Raw genomic sequence first — 24782 nt, 5'->3', positions numbered from 1 at the left:
ATGTGAAGGAGGCAGAAGCAGGACACCGAACTGCACGTCCGTCGTGCTGTCGTGTCTAGGAGCCAGGCAGGGGTGTTTTTCCCTGTTAGGTCTATATGTGACACCTCGTCTGCAACTGGAGACCCTTTACTTCTTCCTTTCCAATCTGGATGCCTTTTACTTCTTCCCCTTGGCTAATTTCCTGTCAGAAACCTCTAGTACCATGTTGAACAGAAGCAGGGGAAGCAGTCATCCTTGTCCTGTTCCCAGTTTGAGGGGAAGCTTGTAGTTCTTCATCACTGGGTGTATTAGCTGTGGGCTCTTCATACATGCCCTTGTCAGGCTAAGGAAATTCCTTTCTGTTGTTGGTTTTTTGAGTGGTTTTATCATGGAAGGGCATTAGATTTTTGAAGGCCTTTTCTGTATCAGTTGAGATGTTCATGTGTTTCTTTTTTCCTTCATTCCGCTAATGTGGTGCATTTCACTGACTGATTTTTGTATATTGGCCATTGTAGTGGGTTGCATAGTGTTTCCCAGAAATTCATGTCCATCTGGAACCTCAGAAGATGACCTTGTTCGGGAATAGGGCCTTTGCAGATGTAATCAGTGAAGAGGCGGTCATCCTGGAGTAGGGTGGGCCCTCAGTCCCATGACTGGGGTCCTCAGAAGAAGGCCATGGAGAGATGCAGACCGAGGGAAGGTGGCCTGAGTTGGGGAGCTAAGGCTCTGGAGCTCAGAGAAAGTTCGGGTTGTTGGCTGAGATGGAGCCCAGTGGCATGCTGGGTGGTGGTTGCAGGTCGGGGACGGGCAGGGGCAAGGCCTCCAAAGGAGTCCAAGTCGTGTAAGCCATCTGTGGAAGGCAGGAAAGGAACCCACTGAAGGAAGGGGTGCGTGGTGGCAGTAGATCCCGAAGAGGGGGAGGGGTCCTTGATGCCAGGCGAGGAGGAGTGTCTCACGGGAGAACTGGGTGGGAGAGGTGTCTTAGTCGAGCTGCTCCAACAAAGAATCAGTATCAGTATCAGAGTGGCCTGTGAACAACAGACTTTTATTTCTCACAGCTCTGGATGATGGGAAGCCCAAGGTCAGGGTCACAGCAGATCCTGTGTCTGGCTTGTGGCTAGCCATCTTCTTACTGTGTCTTCACACTGCCGAGAGCAGGAGGCCGCTGTCTTCTCTCTCTTCTTAGAAGGGTGCTGATGCCATCACGAGGGCTCCACCCTCCTGACCTCCCTGCCGAAAGGCCGCAGCTTCTGACATCATCTTTTTGAGGATTAGGTCTTTGACACGTGAATTTTGTGGGGACGAAAATGTGCAGTCCCTACAGGAGAGGTGTGTGCACTTTGGATTCGGAGAGCGTGGAGATCCTGTCCTGCCCCTTGGTACCTCTGGCCCTTGGGAGTTCCCAGGTGAGAGAGCGGAAAACTGCGTGTTGCAGTTTCACTGACGTGGAAGCGTGTCCTAGAATTCCATGGGGCGACCCGAAGTAAAGCCGGAGTTCAAGTACACCCACTGCCCGTTCGCCTGCCGGTCACACTGGCCACTTGCGGACGTTCCCTCCTGCGTCGCCCCCGCCGCTGGGTGCAGGTGACGGGGCTCTCAGCCGCACGCAGCCCACTCCTCCCCAGAACTACTTCCCGGCTGAGTTCTAGATGTAGCCTGGGTTCTCGGCCCATGGCCTGTCCTCTGTGCTCGGGGGCCCGGGCCCCAGGCACCCCCACCCACGGCTCCCTGTGCTCCTGCCGGTCCTAGCCTCCTGCCACCGTCCTGCCTGATGCCCCCCAGCCGACAGCGCGGCTCAGTTCCGTTCTCCTGCCTCCTCAGCGCCCCGAGCTGCTGAACGTTTCCGGAGGATGGAGGGCTCGCAGCACGTGGGCTGGAGCCACTCCGGACTCGTGCTGGAATTCTCCAGCCTCAGCTGGGCCCTCAGCGGTGCTTGCAAGTCCCTCCTCCCCAGCCCCAGGCTCCCAGAGGCCACTCGGGCCCCTTTATGACTTTTTTCTAATGTGCGAGCCTGCCCCAACCCCTCCATCGTGGGCCCTGACCTTGCCTGTCTGCGCAGAGGACAGAGCAACCCTCGGCCGCCAGACCTGGAAGCCACCTCGTGCCGCTGTCTGTAACCCTCCTGTCCGGCCATAAGCAAGCGCCCCCTCCAGCCATGGTCACCGCTCCTGTCCAGCTGGCCCCGTCGTTGTCCTGCCCCTTCCCGATGGGCCTCTGGGAGCGCCCCCCCACTCACTGGGTCTGCGCGCCTGCAAGGCCCGCCTGGCCCACGCGGCTGCCCCGTGCTTGCTGGCCCGGAGTACAGCTGTGTTCTTCAGTTCTTTTCTTTGACTTCCCAAGCTTCAGGTAGTTCGGTACTCTTTCCTTTTCAAAAAGCCTTTTCCTTTTTTTCTTTTTCCTCTCTTCTCTGGCGGCTCTTCTCAGTCTCCTTTGCTTTCTGTGTCTTACATGTTGGCCTTTTCCAGGCTTCCGGCCTCCGCTTCTCTCCTGGCTCGCCTGCCGACCTTGAGCATGATATGCCCGACCTCTGTGGTCCGATTTCCTCCAGAGGCCAGTGACTTTGTCTTGGTAGCCACGGCCCAGACCTGGCTCTGAGCTCCTGACCCGCTGCGGGCAGACCTCCGCGCTTACATTCCTCCCAGGCACCTTGCGCTCACTATGGCGAAAGCGGAGTCCTCTGTTCCCTCTGCGAGCATCTGTATCTCAGCAAAGGATACCGCTGCCTCTTGGGGTGCCTGGCCTGGCCTGGAATCCTGGGTGTCACTGTGCTACCTACTTCCGTTGCCACACTCAGCCACCGAGTGTTGCCCCTTAAATAGCTCCAGTCTGTCTGTCTGTCCTGCTGCCTCTACCACGATTCTCTCAGCCAGATGAGTGCCCGTCTCTGAGCTGGTCTCCCTGCGGGAGGTTGCACCCTCCTCCAGGCCCTTCCGCCCAGCACAGCCGTGGTGATGCCGCAGCGCAAGTCCGATGGCGCCGTCGCCACACTCGTCTGTGCTCTGACCCCTCCCTGCACCTGCACATCCAGCCCTGGGCCACCATCTGGCCGCCTCTCCTCGGCTCAGCTGCTCGCCTGCCTCTCATCGAGCCGCGTCCTTGCCCGTGTCTGGGAAGCTACACACCATGGCCCCTCTGCCCTGTGTTCTTGACCTTCCTCCCCACGGCAGAGCTTTCCTGACGGGCGTTCTCTTCTCACGCGGACGTCTGTTCTGTCCCTCTGGCAGCCTCCCAGGCCTGGCCATGTGCCCCCAGTGTACCCTGTGCTCTCCAGCAGAGGACTTGCCTCCCTCACCCCGCGCTGCACATGTCCCTCTCCTTACCCGTCTACCCCACCAGACTGGGAGTGCCTTGAGGACCAGGGTCTCCACTTGTCACCCCAGTATTTAGCTCAGGGCTGAGCATTAATATCCACGTGCTAAGCGGTTGGAGACAGAATGAAGGATGTGGTCTTTGGGTTCACAGATACATTTATTATGTTTTTGGAGATAAAATTCATATGACATTAATCTGTCTATGTTATCTGTCCCAAAGTTTACGAGTGGGTGACTTCTGGTATATTCACAATGTTGTGCAGCAACCCCCTCTAACTCCAGAATGCTTTCATGGCCCCAAATAGAAACCCTATGCCCACTGGCAGCTGCTGCCCGTTCTCGCCCCTCCCCCTCTAGCTCCCACCAACCACTAATTTACTTTCTGTCTGTAATTTCCTGGTTCTGGCCTTTCATGCAATGGAATCATACAACATAGTCTCTGGGGCCTGGATTCTCTCCCTCAGTGTGATGTGTCTGAGATTCACTCCTATGGCAGCGCGTCCCAGCAGTCACTTCCTTTGCAGAATGTTCCACTGTGTGGAGAGAGCACGTTTTGTTTGTCCACTCGTCCACTGCTGGGCAAGTGGGTTCCTTCCACTTTCTGGCTATGGCAAATCATGCTGCTGTGGTCTTTTCATTTGCATTTTATTTTACTGAAATTGCTTAAACCTCCTTGTTTGGGATTTACAGATAGTTTATTATACAGAAATTTTTGTGGCAGTACAACTGTTTCTGTTCAGACAGATGGCACTAGCAGAACCTTTAAAAATCTAACTTGCCTTGAGTAAGGTCCAGTTGTTAAAGGTTCAAAACCTGATGATGAGTGCTGGAGAATTGTTAGGGGTTGAATTGTGTCTCCATAAATAACTATGCTGAAGACCTAACTCCTGGTAGGTGAGTGAACTGTGGCCTCATTTTGAAATGAGGTCTTTATAGATGTAATCCAGTTACAATGAGGTCCTATTGAATTAGGATGGGCTGTCATCTAGTCTGACTCAGGTCCTTAGAAGGAGAGAAGAGGCAGACATGAGGTGAAGGCCATGGGATGATGAGGCAGAGATCTGAGTGATGTGTCTGTAAACCAGGACCACTTGGGGGCTACCAGAAGCTTGAAGAAGCAAAGACGAGTCCTCCCCAAGAGACTTCTGAGGGAGCACGGCCCTGCCAGTACCCTGATTTTGGCTGCAGAACTCTGAGGGGACATTTCTGTTGTTTTAAGCTGCTTACTGTGTGGTGCTTTGTGGCAGGAGCTGGGGGCGAGTCCTCCAAGGGTTAGGAGGGTTATTTTACACGGAAGGGCCTGTTGCGTCCTTAACAGTCTCCTTCTGATAACACCAGAAACAGTGGAAGTGTGAACTCAGACACAGAGCTTTATGTGTTTTGTTTCTCACAGGCCAAGGGTGGAGGGTACGAAAGTGAAAGCGCTTACCCCAACGCAGAGCTCGTGTTCTTGGAGATCCACAACATCCACGTGATGAGAGAGTCCCTGCGCAAACTGAAGGAGGTCGTGTACCCTTCCATTGATGAGGCACGGTGGCTCTCCAGCGTGGACGGGACGCACTGGCTGGAGTATATAAGGGTGAGGAGGGCTGGTCCTCGGCATGCTTCCTGGTGCAGATATCCCACGCACCTGCCGTAGATCTGTGCATCCGTGCGGTTTCCCAACACTGTGCAGAAGTGCATCTTTGCATTGTAGGCAGCATTCAGACTGTGGTCTCTGTCGAGGGATACTGCTTGCCTCAGTCCGGTTTGGAACGTACTTTGTGGCCCTGTAGTAAGCGAGTGCACTTGGCGCCGTCATTTTCCTTGGTGTAAGGTGTCCCCGCCCCCAGCGCTGATGTCTCCGAGTCGCCTCACTGGATTGCATTGTTTGGTTTATTGACCTGAACTTCTAACATTCTCCGCAGAACTGTTTTTGCTGTCCTAGAAATTAAACGTTGCCTGCTCTAACATGCCTTCTTTCCCGAAGATGCTTCTTGCTGGGGCAGTAAGGATCGCCGATAAGATAGAGTCTGGGAAAACGTCGGTGGTGGTGCACTGCAGCGATGGCTGGGACCGGACCGCCCAGCTGACGTCTCTGGCGATGCTGATGTTGGACAGTTACTACCGCACCATTAAAGGCTTCGAGGCGCTCATAGAAAAGGAGTGGATAAGCTTCGGACATAGGTTTGCGCTGGTAAGCTGAGACCGTGAGGTGAATTCCTGACTTGTTTTGTTCTAGCCTATGCCTGTGTGTGTCACATACAGCACACACACACGCGCGCGCGCGCGTGCGCACGCGCTTTCTGCTCTGTGTCAGACCTGAATCACCATAATAGAATTCCGTGGACCTCAGCATGGTATGTTTTTGGTAGGGCACTCTTCATTTTTTTTTTTTAATTTTTTTTTAGTGTATGTATCTTTCTTTTTTAAATAAATAAGGTAAAATTCATATAACAGAATTAACCATCTTTTTTCTTAAAGATTTTTATTTATTTATTTGCCATAGAGAGAGAAGCGAGAGCGAGCACAGGCAGACAGAGTGGCAGGCAGAGGCAGAGGGAGAAGCAGGCTCCCTGCCAAGCAAGGAGCCCGATGTGGGACTCGATACCAGGACGCTGGGATCATGACCTGAGCCAAAGGCAGCTGCTTAACCAACTGAGCCACCCAGGCATCTCCAGAATTAACCATCTTAAGGCATATAGTTCGGTGACATTTAGTGCATTCACAGTGTTGTACTGGCACCAGTTCTGTCTAGTTCCAGAACATTTCTCTGCCCCCCAAAAGGAAACCCTGTATCCATTAAGTAGTCCTTCCTCATCTCCCCCTCCTCCAGCCCCTGACAGTCACTAACCTGCTTTCTGTCTTTCGCAAGTTGCCTGTTCTAGGTGCCTCCTGTAAATGGAATCATAGCATTCGTCTTTCTGTGACTGGCTTATTTCTCTAAACACAGTTTTTAAGGTTTATCCATTACATAGCGTATATAAAAACTTAGTTCCTTTTCATACCTGACCCGTATTCCCTTTGCTTATCCATTCCTGTTGGTGGACACTTGGATGATTCCCACCAGTTGGCTCTTGTGACTAACGCTGCTGCAAACGTTGGCATACCAGTTTTTGCCACGCGGACTACCGCAAACCGAGGAGCCTAGCCAGTAACAATATATAGTCTCCCAGTTCTGGAGCCTGGATGTCCAAGATCCACGTGCTGGCAGGGTTGGTCTGTCCTGAATCGTGTCTTCTTGGCTCGTGCATGGCCGCCCTCTCCCCTGTGCTCATATGGTCTTTCCTCTGGGTGCACCTCGTTGGTGCCTCTCGCGTTCGAATTTCTTCTCCTTGAGAGGATACCGGTCAGGCTGGCGCAGGGCCCAGCCTCCCATCTTCCTTCTGATCACCTCTCATAGACCCCATCTCCGAATGTAGTCCCATTCCGAGGCCCTGGGGGTCAGGGCTCCAGCGTAGGGATTGGGGCAGTTCAGACTGTGACGGCCGCTGTCCCACTGGGGACACCCGTAGCAGTGGGGTCACTGGGTCACCACTGAGTGACTGTTCGTTCCGGCTCTTCCCCAGTCATTGAGCCACTGGGGCTTCGTCTTAACCGTGCGCGGCACCGGAATATGCCTGAAGCCTCATTCAGACCTGCTCAGAGCAGGAGGATGGGCCGTGGCTGTGGGGGTGCTTCCGTGGCTCCCGCCATGGGGGTCCCGAGTACATCGGCCGTGAGGAGAGCCTGTGAGCCACTTGCCCTTCAGGGGCCGTTGTCCGAGCCACCCCTGCACCTCGATGTCCTTCCCGGAGGTGGAGCGTTGTGCGGCGGAGGGGAGTCTGTCCATGTCAGGCGCTTGCGCCTGGACCCTGAGGAAAGGCTAGGCTCAGTGAGGAGGGGGGCCTGAGCACTTAATGCTGTTGCTTCTTCCCTATTTCTGGAAACTTTCTTCCCTTGGCTTCTAGGTCTGCACAGCCTTTTGAATTTCCTCCTATCTTCTAGTCCTCCCTCTCTCCCCGACCTCTTCGTGTTGGGGTGCTCCAGGGCTCAGTCGGCAGATCGCTCCTCTTCTCTGTGCGTAACACCGTAGTGATCTCGACTGGTCCCATGTCTTTAAACGCGTTCAAATCCGTCTCGGTGCCACTGATGCCCCTTCATTCCGGCCTGCCCATCTCCCTTGGGGCTGTGATGGCAGCCTCCTAACTAGTTTCTTTGTCACCTGTCCCCTTCCAATCCATTGTCCTCACTGCAGCCACACGGGGCGTTCCAAGAAGCAGATCTCATGCTGCGCAGAACTCTCCGAGCTTTCCTGTGGCCCATGCGGTTGTGGGCAAACTCCTCAGCTCAACATTTGAAGCCCTCGGTCATCTGGACTCGTCCACCTTTTCAGCCTTGTCTCGCCTCCCTCCCCTTGCCTCATGCCCAGCTGCCTCTGGTGCTGTTGGTACCCCTACCATGTTCCCTCTTCTTCTACTACAGTGCACCCCTGGCCAGCCAGGAAGCAGGTATCTCCCTCTGTCGGTGAAGGTTTATCTGAAATGAGACCTCCTCCATGACTGTGGCCCGCGGGGTTTGCCTTCCCTGCTCCCTCTGCCCCATCCATGGTTGGCTCTTGTTCGTTTGCGGCCCCGCCATACCCATTCCAGACTTGGAAGCCCTGGGCACGTTTCAGTGCCGTTGTTGTTTACAGGTCTTTCTCCCACGACCACACTGCAAGTGAATTATTTATTCAGCATAGGTACTGTGTCTCGTTTGTCTTGGTGCCTCAGGTGTGTAGCCAAGAGTATGGCCTCTGTGGGACAGCACCACATGTCCCCAAACTCCCAAGGGCCAGGCAAGATGCCTTGCATACACCAGAGGAATTCAGTGAGCGGCTGTTAAAAGAATGAATCTTAAATTGCTAGCGGCCGTGCAAAACCATTCCCAAGGTGCCTTAAACACTGAAGAGCAGGTTCTACAGATTATCTTGTAAAGGGGAAGTGCAGAGATAAGGCCACTTCTGCAGCTGCTGTAGAAAACAGTAGGGCAGTTCCTCAAACCATTAAAAATAGAGCCGCCCTGTGACCCGGGGATTCTGCTTCTGGGGATGCACCCAAAAGAAGCGAAAACAGACTCAGATACTTGCACACCCACGCGTACAAGCAGTGTGGTTCACAGGAGCCCAGAGGTAGGAGCAGCCCCGGTGTCCATCGACAGATGAACGCGTACACAGAATGTGGTCTGTCCATACAATGGACATGTCACTCAGCTCAAAGAAGGAAGGAATTTCTGACACATTCTACAATACAGATGAACCTTGAGGACCTTCTGCTGAGTGAAAGAAGCCAGTCACAAGAAGACAGATACTGTAGGAGTCCACTTATAAGAGGGACCAAGAGCAGTCACATGCACAGGGACAGAAAGTACACTGGTGGCGGCAGGGTGGGGAGACATGGAGTTAGCGGGGAAGAGTTTCAGATTGGAAAGATGGACGGTGGGGTTGGCTCCCAGCACTGAGCGTACTTGATCCCACTGAGCTGTGTGCACAAACTGGTTAAGGTGGCCCATTTGACGTTCTGTATGTTTCACCACAATTGAAAACCAGTAAGACCCAACTACTGTAACTGTGAGGCCTGGATTTCCTCCTTTCTATGTCTCTCCCGCTGGCAGTTTCCTAGACCCAGTACTTCTCGTGCTTTCTATGTAGTAGTTGCATTATATCTTTGGAATGTTTCCTTCTCGTCCTTTTGCTTCGTCACCAGAGTATTTGAGCCTTCTCTTCGAATGTTTACTCTCGAACTGTCTTTTAACTTGACATTTCCAATGTTTTGTCGTGTTTGTTTTTGAAGTTCTTTTATCAGGAATCCATAAGTAGCTCTACAACACTGAAACGTGTGAAATGCACTGTTGGTTATCAAGTATGTCTCAGACCTGGGCTGCCTTGAGCAAGGACTCCCCCTTACCATTTCAAGTGTGGGATTTGTGGGGCTCTCTGAGTCCTGTAGAATTGGTTAAAATGTATAGATTATTATTTGATTCTCAGACTTCCTGACATTTCGGAAAAGTGGGAAGACCTATTTTTCCACCTGTGGAGGAAATGGCCATCGTAATGTGCTTCCTGAGCCGCTAGTCGGTAGTCCCACATTGACACTGTGCACTTGGCACTGTGGCCCGGCCTGACCCTAGCATTGGGACTGAAACATTTACTGGCCACTTGCTTATAACTTCTTGATCTCCACTATTTTAAAGTGAAATTATAAAAGTCAACCCATAACAGTACAGTACACTGAAGTTGTGTTTCCTGTTAAGTCTTGGGACATACAGATAACACCTAATGCTTGCCACTAGGTGATTTTAAGTGACTTTTGAGAGAACTGTGGCATGCGTTCACATGTTTAACCTCTCGTTTGTTCTCAGAGAGTGGGCCACGGCAACGACAACCATGCAGATGCTGACCGATCCCCTATATTTCTTCAGTTCATTGATTGTGTTTGGCAAATGACAAGACAGGTAAGAAATTTCAAGTATATTTCTGACTTAAAATTGAAGATTAGATAAATATTCATGTTCATTCAAAGTGAACACGTGTATGTGTGTCAAAAGGGGACCCTTCTGTTATTTAACTCGGTTTGATTCTAATTCACTTAGAAGTATAAGCAGAAAATTAGAGACTATCATTTCTCACCAAAAGTTCCTGTTCTCGTGCAAATGCTTTTATCAGTCTTCTGTCCACCAGCTCTGCCGACCAAGGCCTTGCTTCTGCCGTTCTGTCGCTCGTGTCCCTTTCTGTCTGGGTGAAGAGGCACGGTCCCCTGCTGAGCAGGCCAAGTGTGTGAAACAGGGATGTGACAGGACTGACAGCAGGGGAGGGGATGCGGCCCTGGGAACCCAGGAGTCTGCATGCCTGGCCTGGGCCCCCATGGCCCCGTGGCAGTGCCGCCGAGGGCAGGGAATGTCCGGGAAGCAGAGGTAGGTAGGAAGTTACTGGCGCTTAGTTTCCAACCCCAGTGCACAGGGCCCCAGTATGCAAGGGGGCCACACAGGGATCCCCCTTCCCTAAGTGTATTGGGCCCCCACGGCTTCAGTTTAAAGCAGGCCCTGAGGCCTATGCTGTTTATTCCCCGGTCTCTAACACCTGAGCCCAAGTTTGGGGTCTTATCCTCAGGATAGGAGATCAAGCCAGAGTGCCAGACAGAGCGGCAGGGACAGATTGGCATACGGAGAGGTAGGATGGAGAGAATGAGACAGAGAGACACACAGAGACACACACACAGACACAGAGAGAGACAGACACATGGAGACCTAGACGGAGAGAATAGAAAACAGGTAGTCTCCCCAGAGCCTGCACAGGGAGAGAGTCAGAGGGTGGAGAGCCATGGCCTGGGTGCTCTCCTTCCTACTGGCCTGGAGGTCTGGCCGTGGCTGCCTTAGTCACGGGAAGAGGTCCAGCTGGAAAGACTGCTGGCCACCTCTAGTGACTCCATCAGCAGCCATGGTACTCACGACAGCCTCCTGACCACATTATTACCATCACCCCAGGATCTTTTCAAAGGATCTCTGCTTTCTAAGCCCAGGAAGTCGGAGGTACGACTATCTGTGAAATCCCTCACCGTGCACCACCCTTAGTGGTGGGGGGCTGGTAGTGGGCAGGAGAGAGGCTGAGCCCACTTACGGTGCACTGCTGCTCCACTGCCTCTCGGCCCAGACCCCTTCCAGCAGCAACTGCTCAGGAGCCATCTGAGGGACCCCCGCCTCACTGTGTACCTGTGGACACACTGTCAGCGCCTGGAAACTTTTAAAGGTGCACATGCTTGGGCCCCCTTCCTTGCACACCCTTCCTCCTGTGGGCTGAGGGAGAAGTCCGGATGTATGTCATTCTGGAACATTCCCCATGTGCGTTCTGAGGTGCCAGTGAGGCAGAAGACCAGCCTTCAGACGACAGGCTCCATCCAGCCGCAGTCCCGGGGCCGGTAGCCTCAGTTTCCCCTGGGCACGTAGAGATGAAAATTCTCAGGCCTGCCCAGAGCTGCTGACACTGGAGGGAGGGTGGCACTGGGTGTGGGGGTATTACTAAAACGCAGTCTGATTTGTGAGTCTGCATGCCTCATGGATCTCAGTACCAAGCATCTAGAGAGAACAGGCATGCTTTCAGAAATAAGAAAAAAAAGGGGGGGGGTTGAGTTCTGATCAGCTAGCGGAGACCTCCCAGAGTCCTTGGCACTTAGACCTTCCTCTTACTTTTAGGCCCAGCTTCCCCAGACTGGTGGGGCTCTCATGTTTTCCAGGCACCAGGTCACACGTGATTCAGAGCAGCCAGTTGGAGGGCTGGTGGGGGTGGAGGGGCATTTCAGAGGTGGGCACCGGTGGGATGAGTGACGGTTGGTAGTGAACACACACTCAGAAAGCACGGAGGCTGGCCAGGGGTCATACTGTTATGTAGCACTGTGAACTTCTTGCTGTTTGTATTAACTGAGCCAACAACAAAATTAAATGATGGTTACATTCAGGTTAAAACAAAAAAGTATAAAATGCATTTAAGAAAAATTATGTAACAAGGTTGAACACACACAAAAAATGATGCTTCTGAGGGGATAAGCACTACTTTTGTTGATGTGAAGTATCTCCTTCCTCACAAATGCCAAGTGCATGCGTGCGCACGTGTAGTATCCGCAAACTGCCTTCCATTCCTCATACTGTTTTGTCCCTATTTTCATGTTTAATCTAGATCATTTTTGTGCTGGTTATTGGATTTTAAGGGGAAAAAAAGACAAGGGGTTTAGATTAGATTTCAGATGCCTCTCAGCTCCTGTCCATGAAACGTGTATAATTAACGTCTCTTAAAACAACATGGTTAATGCAATAGAGGCAGAAAGAGCACCGCTCAGTCTATCAGTTAAGTTACAAGTGGATGCGACATGTGGCTTGTTAGGAAAGATGCATTAATGTAATGAGATTAATTTATTTGGAGGTTGCCTACTGCTAAATCAAGTAAGCTAAATCCACATTAAATCGTTCGAAATCTCAGGATAACGTGAACTAGGCTGTGAGCACAAATTGATAGACAAGGATCTAAGGGAAAGGAATTGAGCGGCTCTTCAGAAAAGAGTCTCAAACATTCTACAATAACTGTAGTTTAATAGACTCTGCCCTTTTGAGTAGGTTTAATAGTTTTTCATATTTTTGTTCCTCAAGACATGCAGAATTTCATTGTGGATTTCTAGAGTTTTTGAGCGCATACTTTTTAGGCAGATGGTATAGTTTCCAGGAGAAGAGGCCAAAAGAAATTGCGAATCACAAGACTTAATCTTCTATTCGTATTACTCTAGCTGTTGCTGCTTCCTCTAATGAAGCATTTCCTGGACTGAGCGTGAGGCCGCAACGCCATTTGAACGGGACCAGCAGTCCCGGCGAGCATCCGAAGGTGCAGCTCTTGTGTCCTGGTTCCAGGGGTGCTGACAGGCAGAGGCCGAGCCCCGCCTGACCTAGACCTACCGGCCCTGGGATCCACTTGGCCAGAATAAGGCTTAGAGTCAGGGCTGCTAGAACATGCCCAGCCAAGCTCCCAGGAGCAGGCAGGCTCAGAGTTAGCAGTAAAGACTCATTTGATTTCGGAAATGTGTCCATAGAAGCTTCGCTGTCCTGTTAGTAAATGTGTAATTTAAATGAAAATAAAACCTAGGTCTTCCATTTCTATCCTTGATTTGATAAAGCTTCAGTGTACATAAATGTTATATATTTGCTTAACATTCATAAATTTTGTGGTGCCAATAATTTCTTAACTAGAGTATAACTAAACTGCATAGAAAAATGCTGGGAAAAGTAGACATGATGTGCTAGGCCGTTTAAAGGATAGCCATTTGGAATGTGAGGCCACTGGTGGATTTGCAAGTTCAAGCCCCTGAGAGAGGATTCATCAGTAGCTATCATCAGCATTTCAGCCAGATTTAGTTGATGTAGTTCATCTAAGAGCCACCACCACGGCCAGTTTCCAGAGGTTTCTGAAGAAGTGGCATTCTGAGGGGGCTCCACAGAAGAGAGTTGTGTTTCTGCGGGAACAGTCCGTAAGACGGAGAGAGAGGCCCACCTGCATCCAGGGCGGCCGAGCAGAAGTCCGCATGGCGGCTGATGTGATGAGTGGCCGGGGAGGAAGAGAGCAATTGCAGGGGGAGTTTGGACGGTCCTGGATGGACCGATGTTTTCTCTTTAGGAAGCTTGTCCCTAGCCTGGGAAAGTAATATGGCCATCGGTGACCGTGGTTGTCTCTCTAGAGATGACAGGATGAGTCATGAGAGTGTGCAAATCGCACTATGGGGACCAGTTTCATACTTTAAAGAAAATGTACTTAAAGCTCTGCTGGGTGGTTCCAGCGGCCTTTGCCGCCTTGGGTACTTTGCTGGGGCACTGGCACGTGGGAGGCGCCCCACTGTCGCCTGCCCAGGAGCTTCGTTGCCATCATTAATCATTATTGTCGTTTCCAGACCATCTCCTTACGGCTACTAAATGCCAGGTACTGGCTAGAACCTCCCGGCAATGGTAAAGTCCTTGTTGAAATTCTGCAAAAAACCCATTGAGAATGACCTAAACCAATAATTGAGATGATTATGTGATTTTCTTATGCTGTTAATGTGGTGAATTACAGTAATTACTATTTTTTAACGTTGATCTTCAAATGTTAAGCCAGCCTTGCATTCCTGCTAAACCCCACCGGATCATGTTGTGTTACCTTTTGTATATATTGCCAGTGTCAATTTGTTCAGATGTTGGTAAGGATTTGGGGGTGTATGTTCGTGGAGTTGTCTCTGTGGGAAGGTTTTTAATCACAAGTTATTTCTTTACTAGATAATAGCCTTTCCGTTCTTTCTTGAATCTCTTTTGGTACCTGCTCTGCCTGGGAACCCCTCTCCCTTCTTGGACTCCAAACGTAGCCCCAGGCAGAAAGCTGGGACCGTAGTCGAACTGGCTTTGTCTGTTTCCCTTCTGGGCGGCCGGCACAGTCCCGGCCGCTTGTTGCCGGTGTGTGCGAATAGCGGCTCCACGCGCTCCGTCCCGCTCTCTCCTCGCTTCTGGCAGAAGGGCGGCTGCGGGCTCTTCCAGCTGCAGGTGTCCTAGCGCGGGCTCCGCGGGCCTGGACCGGAAGCCGTAGGAAGTGAAATCCAGCATGGCTCAGTCTTCCTTTCAGCCTTCAGCTGTATTCCAAATTGTACTTTAGCTTTCACCGAAAATTCCTACCACTGAGTTGTAGAAATTGAACTTTAAACCTTACCTCTCTTTCCATTTAAGTTTCCGTCGGCATTCGAGTTTAACGAGCTGTTCTTGATCACCATTTTGGACCATCTATATAGCTGTCTCTTCGGGACTTTTTTGTGCAACTGTGAACAGCAACGGTTCAAAGAGGTAAGTGCACGCCATCCTGTCTGTTACTGCCCACGGCTCAGGGGCCTTTCCCATTAAGTGCCACTGTGGAAGGGGGGGTACTGGATGGAGAGGAGACCTGGGTCTGGCCCTGCTGCTGTTTGTAAATGGGGGGTCGCATGAGATGCCCCAGCACGTGTGTCTGATCTTCCATGTGGTCGGACGCAGGCCCCTTCCTTTATGGGGGCAGGGAAGCAAGCCCACAGCTGTCTGAGGACTCTAAGGTTTTGTACGGTCAGTTCTAGACCTCGGACCCCTAAACCCCAAGTTCGTGTACTTTCTACCACACTGACTCCAAAATGCTGTGATTCTGCTCTTCACTGTTCCATTGGGGTGACAGGTACGCAGAGACCTAGGAGGGTTGAAGTCTGTAGGTGACCCCGGAACCTCCTGCTAGGTAGCGAGCCAGACTTCCTTTTCCATCCGGCCGAGTTCTATTTCCCCTCTTCTCGGAGTTCTGTTTCCCCTCTTTCCTCCTAAGAGGTTTTTCTTTAAATTTAAAGATTTATTTATTTGAGAGCAAGCGAGCGTGAGAGCATGAGCTTGAGGGGCAGTGGGAGAGGGAGAGAGAACCCCAAGCAGATTCTGCACTGAGAGCAGAGCCTGAAGGCAGGCTTGATCCCACGACCTGGCCCGAAACCAGTTATTGGTGCTCAGCTGACTGTGTCACCCAGGTGCCCCTTTCCTCCTCATTTTGAGATAAATGAAAGAAATGATCACGAGGAAGCATTGGGAAAAGGCAGCTTAGAGTATCTTCTGGTTAACAGAAAAGGGCCACCACCTGTAGACTAATAAGCACATCAGAACATTATTGAATTTTGGAGAAAATAGGCGGTCGCCAGCACCCACCTCCCTCTACACCCTCCCCACAGCTGTCGCCCCCTCGTTCCATGTCCACACCCCACTCAGCCTCCTCCCTTTGACTCTTCTGTCACCCGGGAGCCTGCCTGGACCCAGTTCGGTCTTCGTCCTGCCCCAAACTCTGTTCTCTCTCGGTCACTGTCTGTCCCATCTTGGAGTCTAATTACCATCGTGCTGCTGCTCCCCTGCTCCCCTGCATCTCCCTAGAGGGCAGCTTTGCCCCTCAAGATGCCTTAGCATTTGCCTCCTCCCTCCCCAGTTGCCACAGCTGCTCCCCACAAGAGATTCTTCAAAAAAAAAAGACTATTTACTTATGAGAGAGAGAGAAGAAGGAGAGAGCAGGAGAGGGACAGGCAGACTCTGCCTTAAGGGTTGAGCCTGATGTGGGGCTCGATCCCGTAACCCCAAAATCATGACCTCAGCTGAAATCAAGGGTCCGACTTTCAACCGACTGAGCCACCCAGGCTCCCTGAAGAGATTCTTTCTTAATCTGGCCACTTGTCACTGCTCCACAGCCTAGTTCATGGTGGACTAAGGCCACTGTCTGGAAATGCACTTTGCTCCCCTCATTTCTGACCTCCAGCAACCCGTGGCTTCCACTGTGGGCAGGATAAGGTCCGCATTCCTACCGGCCCAGGTGATAGGGTCCTGTTAACCTCTTGAAAAAAAGTTAAAAGTTTTAGAGTGAATCTTACGGTATGTGACTCATATCTCAATAAAGCTTTTTTTGAAAATCAACAGAATGAAGTTCACGTGTAGAATTTAAACCCCGATGGTCTTTTTTTTTTTGACAAAGTATATTTTAAAAAATCAGCTCTCTCCACCTATGACTTATGTACAACTCACCCTTTTAGAGCGGTTTTCGGTGTACTCAGAGCGTGCAGCCACCGCCACCTCAGGTCACAAACCCCTTAGACTTTTCATCGCCCCAGAGAGAGAGCCGGGCCCCGTGAGCGGCCTCTCCCGGTTCCTCATTCCCCGTCCCGGGCAGCTGCGATCTGCCTGCGGTCCGTGCGGATTCACCAGTTACGGACACCCCGCGTGAGTGGAAGCGAACATTTGTCCTCCGTGAGTGGCGTCATGTCGTCCAGGCCCGTGCTTCTGCAGGTGTCCGAACGCTGTGCCTTTCTTCTGGCCGAGTGACATTCCACGCTAGGGAGAGGCCACGAGCTGCGGCTGCGGTCGGCCGCCAGCGGACTTCCTGCCGTTGCTGCTCTGGGCTCTGACGAGCGTGCGGCTGCGCCGCGGACATTCGAACGTGCGGAGTTCGTGTGGACACGCGCCGCCCCCCCCCGCCCCGTCGGAACCGGAAGTGCAGTTGCCGAGTCACATGGGAACTGCGTGTTTAACCTTTTGAAGAACCGCAGACTGTTCTTCCAGAGTCAGTATCTTACCAGCAAGGTCGAAGGGGCCTCTTTCCGCACTTCTTCGCAGACACTTGTGTATTTTTTTATTCTAGCCATCCCCGTGGTATCTCACTGTGGGTTCTGGGGTACATTCCCTGGCAAGTGATGGCAGTGCGAGCACGTTTCTGCGTGCATCTTGGCCTTCCGCATAGCTCCTGTGGACAACTGTTGGTTCAGACCCTCGCCCGTTTGCAGTTGGGCTGCCTTCATCACTGAGTCGTAAGACTTCCTTAGAACTCGGGATACATGCGAGTCCCTTATCAGATATATGATTTTCAAAAACTGTCACCCACTCTGTGCATTGTCTCTTCACTTTTTGATGGTCTCACTTAAAACACACAAGTCTAATTTTCCTGAAGCCCAATTTGTCTGTTTCCTTTCACTGCCTGTGCTTCTGGGGTCCTATGCAGGAAGCCGTTACCCAGCCTGAGGTCGTGAAGAGTTGAGCCCGTGTTTTCTTCTGGGTTTTATACTTTCAGCCCTTCCATTGAGGCCTGTGACCCGCGTTTCAGTTCTTTTTGCGTGCACTGTATGGTACGGGTCCAAATTTATTCTTTTGCCTGTGGCTAACCCGTCATCCCAGCCGTTTGTTGAGAAGACTCTCTCCCCCAAACCGAAGGCTCTCGGTGCCCAGCTTGGAAATCGGGGACTGCCTAGGTGAGGGCTCGTTGCTGTGTCGTCTTCCCGCTGTTGATGCGCATGTCTGTCCCTCCCGGGCTGGCACCGCCTGTGTTGATGACTGTGGCTTTTCAGAGCCCCTTGAATTCTCGCTGGTGTTTCTCTTAGAAACACATAGAGTATATAAATAGGAAAAGGTCCTGATGGAATTCTCTGTGTCTAGCTTGTGGGAGTCAGCCGGCTTTACAGTTTTCTAATTTTGACTTTGTCACTGTGCTTGGTCCGTGTCTAACACCGACCCGTCCTGCCCAGCCTGTGGGTTCCGGCATCCCACTCGGGAGCGGTGCAGGTAGTCCCACATTTCTCAAGCGGGCACGTGCTTCTCGGTGGGAGGCTTCACCCGCCTGCCACCCTGGAGTGTTTCCCCCCCCAGATAGCCATGATTTTGCAGGGAAAGCAATCTTATCTGTGAATTCTACCCCAGTCACAAAAGCAAAACTGCAAACTGGAAATAAAGACTGTGTTTGTTATGGATGGGCCCCATCATCCCGTGCTTATTAGGAAGTTCTCATCTTGCCTTCACACTGACATGGTCGCCAGATGTCACCTAACTCAGCAATGCATTTTGCCAGGACAGGAACCAGTGTATGTTTCCCTGCTGTCCCTGGCATGAGGCGATGGCGGAGCGTAAGGGATGGGGTTGGGGCTTAGCAAATGTTCTGTAACTTTTCAGCCTTTGAACTCCTTTTATCCAAGGCCTTTTCTCTTTATAATGCAAATTCTCAAGGATCTGAAAAAAAGTTGAATTTATTTCAATGTATTCCTTTTTTTGTTTTTCAGGATGTATATACGAAGACTATATCTTTATGGTCCTATGTCAATAGCCAGCTTGAAGAATTTTCTAATCCTTTCTTTGTGAATTATGAAAACCACGTCTTGTATCCTGTTGCTAGTCTGAGTCACTTGGAACTATGGGTAAACTACTATGTGCGCTGGAACCCACGAATGCGGCCTCAGGTAGCTTTTTGTTCTTTGCAAAAGCATCTTTCTAAGCAGAGATACCGGTGTAGAAATGCATGCATGCTGGGTATTAGCGTACGCTCCTTCTGCCCTCCCCTCTCAGGTTTTAATCCTGTGCGTTCATGTTCTAGCACCTTCTTTTCACACACCAACCCAGAAGCTGTTCGCTAGATTAAAAATCTTGGCGCTTCTGTCTTCTGCTAAAGGCAGCGGCAGCGGCTACTGCGTTTCGCCCTCGGGCTTTCCAGGGACTCGGTTCATTTGCAGACTCCGGTAGGAAGAGGGCACGTGCTGAAGGGGTAGAGCGTCCCCGTCCCCAGCACGCTCACCCGCCGCCCCATCCTTCCGAGACCGAAGATCTCCGAACAGCGGCCGGCAGGACCCGGCGACCCGGCCGCGCTTGGCCGTGGTGCGCGGGCGCCGCCGGCTCCGGCTCCCCGGGCGCCTCCCCGAGCCTGGGCGCTCCCGGGGCTGCCGATGGAGGCGGCCCCCCTCCGTGGCCAGGACCCTCTGCCGAGGTTCTTTTTAAGTCTAACGTCTGTCGGGTCTCGCGGCCGTCTGCCGGCGGCGGCTTCCGGGGCCTTGTCCGCTGTCGTCGCTGCTCTCGGGCACAGGTGCGCGCGCCTTTCCGCTCACCGTCCTCCTCGGCCCCTGGCCGCACTCCGCGTCCCCAACGTCCCCGCGCACGGCCGGGTCCCGGGGCGCTAGGGCCGCCGTCTCGGGGAGCACGGGCTCAGGGTCCTGAGATGAGAAGCCTCGAGACCGAGGTGCTGACGGGCAGGTTCCTCGTGAGAGCCGCCGCGGAGGAGTGCGTTCCGGGCTTCCCTCCGGGCTTGTGGAGGTCCCCCACCCCCCGTCTTCCTGTTGTCTCCCTTGCACGTGCGTGGCCGCGTCCCGGCTCCCCGCTTCCGAGGACGAGGGCGCGCGCCGACGTGGTCACCTGCGAGCACTGCCGCGCCCTGTGCCCGCGGGGCTCGGCGCTTCGGCGCACGGGTCCGGGCGGCCGGTGAACCCGCGGCAAGTCCCGGGCCCCACTCGGCACGCAGGAGACCCAGCAGCTCATTTCACGTTGCGGTTCCTGGTCCTTGAACTTTGGAGGGACCGTCTCGTCAGTCACCTTCCCTCCCTGACGGGCGCCTCCGTCACTGTCGGCTCAGCCCCGGTTCGGCCGAGCGAGCCGCCGGCTGCCCCACGTCCCCACACGGGGCCGCCAGCCCCGACTCTGGAAACGCTTCCGCTGCCTCCGCTTCTGAGAGCCGCCTCTGGGCAGCCCTCCCCGGCCCGAAACTGGCCTCCCCGCGCCGTGGCGAGGCCCGCCCTGTCCGCGTGCACCAGGCCGACTCCTCACGGCGGACGGGCCGTTGGCTGCTGCCGAGGCGGTGACAGCACCGGGCAGCGCGCAGGGGGCCTCATGGCCAACGGGGCCAGAGCACATTCTAGCCTCCAAATGGATTCTCGGTTTAGTGCCAACTTCTAAGAGTTGGAACATGTTTTCTCCGCTGATGGGCGTCCATCCTGTTAGCGCCGCGGGGACCGCGACTCACAAGCATGGTCCCCACATCCTGTCCCCTTCCCTCCTCCGAGTGACCCATCCCCCCGCGACTCCCCATTCCCTGGTCACGCGGCTGAAGTTGCTCGTACAACAGCCCACGGTGCCCACGGCTGGCCTCCCAGGGCCGCCCGATGGCTCCAGCTGTCTGTCCCCACTGTCCCCTCATCCAAGCTCCGGTTTACCTTCATCAGGCTGCGGCGACAGCTGATTTCTCCTTCTCTCTCACACTCTGTACCGTGCTAGGGGTTTTCCCCTGGACTAACAACTACTTGTTACATTAGATGGGCTCATCCCCCAAACGAGAACCACATGCGAGAGACAACTTCGGGGCCCGGGAACCTCAGGGCGTCGGGTGTCACCAGTCCCGTCAGCAGCTTCTGCAGTGACTCACCGCCACAGAAGTGCGAGAACAGGCCTAGACTGCCCTTTTCCGGGCCACCTCCAGAACACACTCCTTCCTGACCTCAGTTGCTACAGAATGCCAGCCCCAGGGGACCCTTAAGCCCTTCTTTCTCGTCACTGGAGTCCCTTTGACTCAGGAATGCAAGCCAGCATCTGCTTGCCAGCACCTCCTCGCTTTTTCTCCCCGGGCGGTTCGGTTTCGTGTGTCATAGCAACGAGGAAGACGGGCTCTGGGGTAGAGTGTACGAAAGTCACTTTATTTAAATCAGAGTTAGCAAATAGTATTCTGGGTGACACAGAGGACAGATGGCAGGTGGGATTTCTGAAACTTTAGCAGGGAAGCCAAGGGCGTCCCCCAGGCCCGAGCTCTTCCTCCTGCAGCGCGAGCTCCCCGCGCTCACGGACTGCGCGGGCCCCTGAAGGCCAGCCAGCCCGTCCTCTCGCCTGCTGCAATGACCTTGACAGGAGCAGGAGCCGCGGACCTCGCTGCTCTAAGTCGAGATCTCTGGCAGGCCTCTGGGTGCTGTCCACACGGACCTCTGTAGGACACGGGAGCCGTGGCTTGGCCCGTTCTCACTGCCTGGCCTGCACTCATGGAAGGGTTGGGGTCACGTCCCCTCTCTGGCAGTGGCTCCATGCTGAGACCTTGTGGCACAGGAGCTCTTCCTGCGCCGTGCTCTACAGAAGGGAGAACTGGAAGGTGGGCTGTGGGCTACCCATGTCTTGTCCCGAGTGTGGCCAGCACCGGGACCCACGGGGGAGCAGGCTGGACCTTGGGGGCACTGGAGGCCAGAAAGGTGGGTAGGCTGGGCTGCCGCATGGTGTGTAGGGCGGCTCCCTCCAGCAGCGCTAGTTGCGCAGGACTCGGGGGGAGGAAAGGCAGAGGACTAGCCCATTGGGCCCCTTTGGTCTGAGGAGGAGGGGGCTAGACTGTCTGCCGGGTGGAAGGAGGGCCGAGCAGCATTCTTGTTTCCTTTGGGGCCCTTTTGTCTTGTGGCGGACACGGGACCCACTGGCCGAGGCACCTAGCTAGCTAGCCAGGGGCATTTCCTCAAACAAGCAGGCCTTGGATTTATATCAGTGGCCTCGGAGGAAAGGCTGCCCGGAGATGTCCGATGAGCATCTCAGGCCCCGGGCACTCCCCTACATGGGCTGCCCCTCTCCAGGGCCGCTGCTGCAGAAGGTTCCCTCGTCTGATTCACTTGGAATAAAGTGATCCTGCGAACAGGAAAATAATACAGATAGTCCCCAAGACCTTACCTAATGGTGGCCTCTGGGATTAGTAGCAAATAAGGTAAGTTTCCCTTGTTTGGGGGCGCCGCTGGCATCAGACTCACATCGTTGTCCCTCCCCTTTTTCCTGTGGCTTGACGAAGTCAGGAGCTTGTTCTTTGCTGGTTACCAAACCCCCCGTTCTTTCATCTGCCTCTTTTCACTCCCCCCTGTCGGCGTGTCCGGTCTGTCTCTCTCCTGCCCTCCCTCTCTCCCTCCCTCTAGTAGGGCTGATCACCATTGGCAGCCCTGATGCAGGAGCTCAGAGTTTTGAGGGAGGAAGCAAAGGCTTGGGGGGAAAGTGCTGCAGCCCGAAGGGACAGCGCAGGCCTGGCATCTATCAAATCCTAGAAGATTCTAGAATGCAGGAGTGGCAAAGAGGCAGGACCTGGGGAGAAGGGAGTAGAGGCTGGCTGGGGTCAGACCGCAGGGTTTTGAGGCCAAGGTCAGGGCAGCAGAAAGAAGCCACTGGAGGCTGCTGGGTGGGCATCACATAGCCTGGCTGAGGCTCAGAACCCAGGCCTGTAGCTGCTTTGTGCAGACTGGCTTGGGGACAAGGGGAGGCAAGAGGGCAAGGCAAGGAGAGTCCCCGACATGGTGACATTCCTCCCTGGTGTGCCTCACGCCAGCCCAGGAGCCTCATGAGGGAGAAGCGGGGCCTTGGATTTCTGGGCTTGCTAGCTGAGGGAGAGCAGGTGCCGAGTAGGGGCCGAGAAGGGCCCCTGACCGCCGCCGTCTCTCTGTCCCCAGATGCCCGTCCACCAGAATCTCAAGGAGCTGCTGGCCATCAAGGCGGAGCTGCAGAAGCGCGTGGAGGACCTGCAGCGGGAGTTGGCCACGCGCGCCTCGTCCTCATCCGAGCGGGGCTCCTCGCCGTCCCACTCGGTCACCCCCGTCCACACCTCCGTCTGAGGGGCGCCCAAGGCCAGCATTCGTGGTGACTCCGGCCGGCCAGGACCTCCCGCTCAGCGACTCAGGCACGGGATGGTAGCTCGTGATCTTGTCTTTTAGGATTAGGCCCGATGTCCTCCTAGTCTGGATGGCACTTCCCACCGGCGACCGTTTGTGTGGCTAGGTGACCACTCCCACTGTCATCAAGTGCTTTGTTTCGTGAACCATTTCCCTCCGGTCCATGCTCTGCTGCGACGGCCAACTCGCCGCGGCCCCGGGGGTGGGCGCGAGGTGTAGGGGTAAGGGGTCCCCCGTTTCTTTCCGAGGTAAGCCCTTCATTTCCAGACCCCCAGTCCCTTACAGAACGCGCTGGCCACGGGGCTGCTTTCAGCCCTTTGCTCCACGAGCGTTTGGACCTGTGGCGTCGGGTGCAGCGCTGTTGCCAGGCCTCCGGCCCTCGTCGTGCCCAGGGCCTTCTGCACCCGTTACTGTTGTGTACATAGAAGGTATTTTTAAAAAGAGAAACATGCCTTTATTTTCCTATGTCCTTTTTTATGTTTAGACTAGTCACCTGAGGCGGCTTCTGCTTAACTGGACTGGGTGAGACCTTGTCAAACAAGGCTCGAGCCAACTTCCTGCGGTACACCTGCAGCGGGGTTGGAATAGGGTCGCTGGACCAGTGGGGTCCCGCCGTCCCCCCCCCCCGACACAGGTGCTTGCCTCCCGAGGCTGCTCCAGGCCGGTGGCGACAGCAGCAGCGGTTCCCACCCCCGCCGGGGGATGGCGGGACCCCGCACTGGGCCTCTTCGGGGGCCCTCCCAGGGCCGTCTGTCTGCTGCTCCCTGGCTGCTGCGCCTCACCCCTGCCGACCCTCACTGCTGCTGTTCACACCTGAGCGAGCCCGCCCTCCCCTCTTAGCCGCCCAGCGGCAAGGCTTCTCCTGTCCCGGAGACCCCTGTCCAGCCCCGCTCCCCTGCTGCTCCGCAACACACCACCGTGCTCCCTGGCTTGCTCCCCCGCACCGGGCCGGCGTGGCGGGGGTGGGGAGGGGGTGGCAGGGCCACAGGGGCCTGTGCTACCACCCACTCTGCCCACGGGGGGCCCCCCACCCCAGCCAGCCCCAGCCGTGCCTGCCCCATCGACAAGCAGCACAACAGCCCCCTTTCCTCTGTGTGTACCTAGCACACAACCGTTTCTAACACAACTTGAAGTGTACCGTTGTTACCTAAGCAGGTCTTTTATTTAAGTGTACTAGAATGTAAAACATTCATGGCTCCGATTTTTAAAAACTGGTACAGTATTGTATTTGCCCCATCTGATACACTGTATTTCGATCTGTAATTAAAATAATATGTTTGCTCCGTGGTCTTAAGTTTTTCTAATTTTTCCCTTGGGGAAAATGACTAAACCCTCCATACCTGTTATTTTATGTGCCAAGCATAGTTAATACACATAAAGTGCCTTTACAAGATTTAACTCATTTACTAAATCCTGAACGCCAGAAACCAGGTCTTCAGTGTCTTGACCAAAATGATGGGGGTAAGTACTCGGATTTTAAAATCCAAAATGCCCCTCAGTCTTAAGCTCCAGAAAATGCTGATGGGGGGAGGGCCGGAGCCACTGGAGTCAGCAGCAGCTCCACAGAGGCGCGGGGCTCTGTCCAGACCTTGAGTCCTAGAGCTGGAAGGGGACAGACTTTAGAGAAGCCCTGGAGTCCCCACCCCAAGTCTACAGAAGAAATGCTGGCCTTGGGTCCCTGTCCCCCTCCACGCAAAGGTCACTGCAGCTGTGGGCCCCAGCAGCGACACCCAAGTGGCAAGGCCGGGAGGGCCACCGCGTAGCCCCTGGCTAGCCACGAAGAACTTCTTTACTGGGTCTGGGCCACTTACCTCAATGGGGAAAACCCCACGCCCACTGCATCCTGCTCACCCCCAGCGGTCTGGAGGTGCTCTCGGTTTGCAAGCCAAGCGGTGAGGGGATGACAAGGGCGCGCTTGTCCCCAGACGGGCCACTCTGCGCAGCTGCACGACCGATGGCGTGCTCGACCCAAAAGACTGCACACAGCCCGAATCCGCCCTAAATACTGGACTTCTTTGATGAAGGAGCACCGGGCTGT

At 54.0% G+C, this 24782-nt stretch overlaps 1 protein-coding gene across 5 annotated transcripts in view; it reads left to right on the top strand.

The window, feature by feature from the left end:
- Positions 1 to 23036, top strand: part of MTMR1 (myotubularin related protein 1) — a 54777-nt gene extending 31741 nt beyond the window's left edge. For all 5 annotated transcript variants that reach the window (XM_032845288.1, XM_032845283.1, XM_032845286.1 and 2 more), the window contains 6 exons: positions 4684 to 4869; positions 5260 to 5466; positions 9651 to 9743; positions 14514 to 14627; positions 18371 to 18547; positions 22526 to 23036. In XM_032845288.1, the coding sequence (XP_032701179.1) occupies positions 4684 to 4869; positions 5260 to 5466; positions 9651 to 9743; positions 14514 to 14627; positions 18371 to 18547; positions 22526 to 22687 (939 nt within the window). In that variant the 3' untranslated portion in view covers positions 22688 to 23036. The remainder of the gene's footprint in view (positions 1 to 4683; positions 4870 to 5259; positions 5467 to 9650; positions 9744 to 14513; positions 14628 to 18370; positions 18548 to 22525) is intronic.
- The last annotated feature ends 1746 nt before the right edge of the window (positions 23037 to 24782 follow it).

Source organism: Lontra canadensis, unplaced genomic scaffold, assembly GCF_010015895.1.
Source record: "Lontra canadensis isolate GAN:19392208 unplaced genomic scaffold, GSC_riverotter_1.0 scaffold161, whole genome shotgun sequence".
Classification (NCBI taxonomy): domain Eukaryota; kingdom Metazoa; phylum Chordata; class Mammalia; order Carnivora; family Mustelidae; genus Lontra; species Lontra canadensis.
This window is presented reverse-complemented; position numbering and strand designations above follow the sequence as displayed.